Genomic DNA, 4,977 nt, shown 5'->3' with positions numbered 1-4,977 from the left:
TGGCTCAAGGAGGAAGTAACATACACACTCAATTGGGTGGAGTAATATATTTAATCTGGGTGGTAAATGAGCCTAACTCTCATCAGAATTGGCTCAAGGGGGGAATAACATAAGCACTCAATTGAGTGGAATAAACTACCTAATTCTGCAGGAAAATAGGAGGGGAAGGGAATAAAGAGAGAGGGGCAAAAGAAGGGAGGGCAGACTGGGGGAGGGGACAGACAGAAGCAAATCCCTTTTGAAGAAGGATAAGTTGAAAGGAGATAGATAACAGAGTAAATATCATGGGGAATGGAATAAGATGGAGGCAGACAGTTAACAATAGGAATCATGAAATAGAGAAAAAGGGGAAAAATGTACAAAACATATTTATAGCAACTGTGTGTGGTGGCTAAGAACTAGGGATCAAGGTAATGTCCATCAACTGAGGAATGACTAAAGAAGCTGTGGTATTGTGCTGTAGGAAATGACAAACAGGATGATACCAGAAAAACCTAGAGGACTCCTATGAACTGATGCATAGTGAAATGAGCAGAACTGGGAGGACATTGTGCATAGTGATAGCAGTATTATTCTATGAGCAATTGTGAATGACAACTACTCTCAGTAATACAATGATCCAAGACAATCCCAAGGGACTAATGATGAAGTACACTGTGCACTCCCATAGAAAATATTGATGAAAAGAGCACTTGTGGATTGTACATATATAACCTGGTGGATGTCTTATAGAGGGGGGAGGAAAGGGAGGTAGGGAAAAAATTTGGAACTCTACATGTTATGAAAATGAATGTTGAAAACTACCCTTACATGTAAGTAGAAAAAATAAAATAAAGGTTTGTTGCAAAAAAAGGATTAGGCAGGATAAGAGCTGTTCTAGAATTGGGGGGCTTTGAGATGTTATGGGTATATCGAGGTGAAAGGGTCCAGTCAGACAATTTAAGATGTGAGATTGGAGCTCAGAAGAAATAGAGTTTGGCATTCAGGAATGTGGCAGTGAGTGGCATAGACAAGGTCCCTGAAACCCTGAGACCTGAGGGTCCCTCAATCCTTGAAAAACAGTAGTGGAGATAAAGAAAAGAAACAGGCTTTTAGGATTCAACCAAGGAAAATGTGTCTGAGATGATATGATAGTGGTCTAGCTAATATGCCTGGGAAGGAGCTGGAAGTGCAGTGTCAAGCCCTCCCAGTAGCAATAGTCAGTTAGCACTGTCAAAAGCTTAAGGGAGCTCAAGAAGTAGGAAGATTCAGAAGCCATTATTGGTTTAGGCCTTAAGGACCTCATTCAGTACTTTGGAAATGGGGATCAGGAAACACATGTTCAGCCCTTTTAAACATAGTGAAAAGATAGCAACTGGGTATTCTCAATAGACTTCAAAGACTGCAGTACAACCATGGATTTTGACATGTAGAATTGCTGACAATATGAGTTTAGGTAGGATCCTACATTCAGGGCATACTTAACACAGCTAGTCATGTGAGTTAGGGGAGATTCTAGACTGGACTTGGAGATGGGGTAGTGAGTGTCAGAAAGAAGGAACTGAGCCCATGGCAGATGAGGAGGTCACCAACTGAGAGAGTGTGATGGAGAGAAGAGAAGACAGGCTAGATTTTTGGCTAGGGACAAATTCAGAAAGACTTCACTTGACCAGGAGAAGAATGAGCTGAAGACATTTGGGGCAACAATAGATATCTCATCTCTCTTCCTGTCTTCCAAACATTTCAGACCTGCACTGGAAAGGACAAGCAACCCCAAGAGGATGTCACATGAGCACCAGAAATATTCCTATGACCTTTAGATTGCATGAAGAGAGTCTTAAGGAACTAGCCCTCAAGAAAATGGAGGCGATGGTCCTTCTGTAACCTACACTGCACAGTGCATGTCTTGTTCCTTGGCTGAGCTGAAGAGCACCAAGAGCATCCCAGACCAAGTGGTAGAAGGGTGTCCAGCTCAGTCCCTAGGGCATTCACTTGGAGGAACTTGAACCCTTGGGCTTAGAAGATACTCATGGGGTTGTGCTAGCTCTATTAAAGTGTTTTAAATGCCACCCAGTAGCAAAGGTAGAAGATCCATTCTGTTTGTTCCTATGGGGGAGAAGGTAGTTGCAGAGGTACCATTCACACCCATAAACTAAAATTTTCTTCCACTAAAGAGAATGAAACATTCTTTGCCAAATGAGTGCTTTCAAAGAGGGAAATGAACTTCCTGAAGGATTAGTTTCCATTGAAGTGAGCTCCCTAACGTGTCTTGATATGTATTTAGGCAAGAATTGAATGAAATAAGGTTGTTGAGGACAATTCTATTGAAAAACAAATGGACCCATAGAAATGGACAGGCTTTTTGGTAATGGAGAATAATGCCAAGAAATGATACATAGCAAAAGAAATTAATTTTAAGCTAATTAAACAGCAATAGGAGAATTTGTTCTATTTAAATATGAGTTGTACTGTTTTTTCTACTGTCTGAAACTCAAGTTCTATCAATAAATATTTATTACTTTTTGCCAGGTAGTATGCTAAGGTCTGGCTTAGCACAGAATTAAAGGCTAATGTTTATTGAAGGCCCCAGAACCTATTTTGGAGCAGCAAAGCAGATGGTCTCTTCTCCTGGGAACTGAGTTGATTAGAGAGTTGCTGTGTTTAAATGATTTGTCGGACACCCATGCAGCAGTGATTCTACTTCCCCTACAGAAAGGTAGTCCTCAGCTTGAGGGCAGTGTTGTGAGTTGGACCAATAGTGCAGGTGGCTGGAGGACAAACACCCAAAGGGAAAGTTTCCATGACAACTTTCAGAATTCATGTATGATTCCCTTCTGTCGTCTTTGGGTGAGGCCATTCAATTGTGCTGTGCTACAAACCTTCAAGTTGCTTGATAAGAACACAATAGTGCAAGACAAGTAGACAAGGATTAGGCTAAGCCAACTTCTTGGGGATCATTAGGGACCCCCTGGATCTAGAGTTCAAGATCCATGAACATGAGGCCCTGAACATGTCAATCTTTTGAAATCTTGAAGATGAAAACCCTGTTCATGGGCACAGAGAACATGGAAGAAGGGAAACAACTTATAGGTGGGGGCTAAACATTGTGGAATACTAAGTTTAATGTCCTGAGGAAATAAAATTTTAGTAATACATTCAACAAGAAAGTAAATATTTTTCAAGAGAAATGTAGTGTAGTATTTCTTCACTGCAAAGAATGAATTTGAGGACCAATCTTCTGCAATGACGTATAAGCTGCATTGAGTAAAATCTAAGGAGTAGTCACCGTATTCTTGTCCCACATATAGGAAAAACAAGCTAGGGTTTACTTTTCTTTTCTTTTTTCTTTTTTCTTTTTATTAGTGAAGCAATTGGGGTTAAGTGATTTGCCCAGGGTCACACAGCTAGTATGTGTCAAGTGTCTGAGGCCGGATTTGAACTCAAGTACTCCTGCCTCTAGGGCCAGCGCTCTATGTACTGCGCCACCTAGCTGCCCCTAGGGTTTACTTTTAAAATAGAAGCTTTAGCACCAAGTTTGGCATTAAGCATTTATTCGTGAAAAAAGAGAAAGGAAAAGACCTTTCTAACCTAGCATCCTCAATTTAACCCACTAACAGCCTGTTTGAGAACAGTACTGTGTGTGTCCAAGCCCCTTCCTGCATTCCCCAGAAGAGGCAGTGCTTACTGCTTCAAGCTAATTGACTAGTATCACCCAAATCCATTGGTTCATTGGACTTGGGTAGTGATCCTGAGTTGAGGTGAGCTGATAACAAAGGCAGGTGTGGCTTCAATTGAATTAACTTTAAGTGGGTTAATCAGCAAAGTCAATCACTCTCAGTCTATCTAATCAATCCAAATCAATCTGGGTCTTTGGGGCATTGTCAAAAAGCCCATTATTTCTTACAAAGCATAGGTTAAAACTGAAAATGGCTTCTTATTGTGAGGCTGAAACTCAAGCATAAATGAGGTCAAGAAAGACACATGAGAAAAGTTTTGCTAAGGCAGTGAAACAAATTTATTAGAACATTGTAATAGGCATCACATCTGTGGCATGTAAGATTTGAGAAGATTTTCTGGAAATGAGGTGTTGTTGGGAGAGTGTTCTCCCCCATGGCAGGTAAAATTCTGTATCATTTCCCAGAAGGACAGGTCCTGCTGCTCCTCATTCCCTGCCACTTCACTGCCCTGAGCGCTCCAGTAGGTATCCCAGTTCTTCTTGTGGTAGCTCTCCCATGCCAGTAGTTTCAGATATGATGATGTCCTTAGAATGCTGTGGAATTTGCTCCAAAACAAGGGATTACATGAGAGATCAGAAGCAGCAAGTAGCTTTTCAATAGAAGCCATAGGAAGAATACCTTCCAAAGAAAGATGGGTGGTAGCTGCCACAGCCAAAGCCACCACAGCCATAGCCGCCATAGCCTAGGCCTCTGTAGCTGCCATAGCCCAGGCCTCCAAAGCCATAGCCACCAAAGCCATAGCCTAGGCCACGGAAGCTGCCACATCCACAGCCATAACCAGAGCCATAGCCATAGCCCAGGCCACCATAGTAGTTGCTGTAGTAGCTCATTTTGTCAGGATTCACAGATTTGAAGTGATGTCAGTGAGAAGTTGTGAGTGTGTATGGCACCATCTGTATGGGGACTTTTATATCCCTCTGCAGGAGGTATGGCAGATTTATTTCACAATGGCATAACTCACATGAATGAAATTGTGAACATGAAATCACATTCTTTCCATTCTTTGTTCCATGAAGCAATTGTTCTAGCTTATTAAAGGCATTTTCTCTAAATTTGCTGTTTCTCTGAGATGGATCTTCTTGTATTGAGCAATGATTATGGTGTTGTCAAAAGCTATATTGTTAATATGCCCAATTCTGGTCTCATATCAGGCCTTTCCCTGGTGGCATTGTCCTCTGTCCTTTATGCTTGTCAGCCTGGTCTTCTGATTCTTTAGACAGCCTATGAAATCCTGTCTCTTTTACCAAGTGCTATTTGAGAC

General features: G+C 41.5%; 1 protein-coding gene across 1 annotated transcript; it reads right to left on the bottom strand.

Annotated features, from left to right (window-relative positions):
* Window positions 1-4,309: 4,309 nt before the first annotated feature.
* LOC122746436 (keratin-associated protein 19-4-like) lies at window positions 4,310-4,546 on the bottom strand. The gene has a single exon (XM_043992033.1). The coding sequence runs from the start codon at window positions 4,544-4,546 to the stop codon at window positions 4,310-4,312; it is 237 nt and encodes a 78-aa protein (XP_043847968.1).
* Between the last annotated feature and the right edge of the window lie 431 nt (window positions 4,547-4,977).

This window comes from Dromiciops gliroides, chromosome 3 (genome assembly GCF_019393635.1).
Source record: "Dromiciops gliroides isolate mDroGli1 chromosome 3, mDroGli1.pri, whole genome shotgun sequence".
Taxonomy (NCBI): domain Eukaryota; kingdom Metazoa; phylum Chordata; class Mammalia; order Microbiotheria; family Microbiotheriidae; genus Dromiciops; species Dromiciops gliroides.
This window is presented reverse-complemented; position numbering and strand designations above follow the sequence as displayed.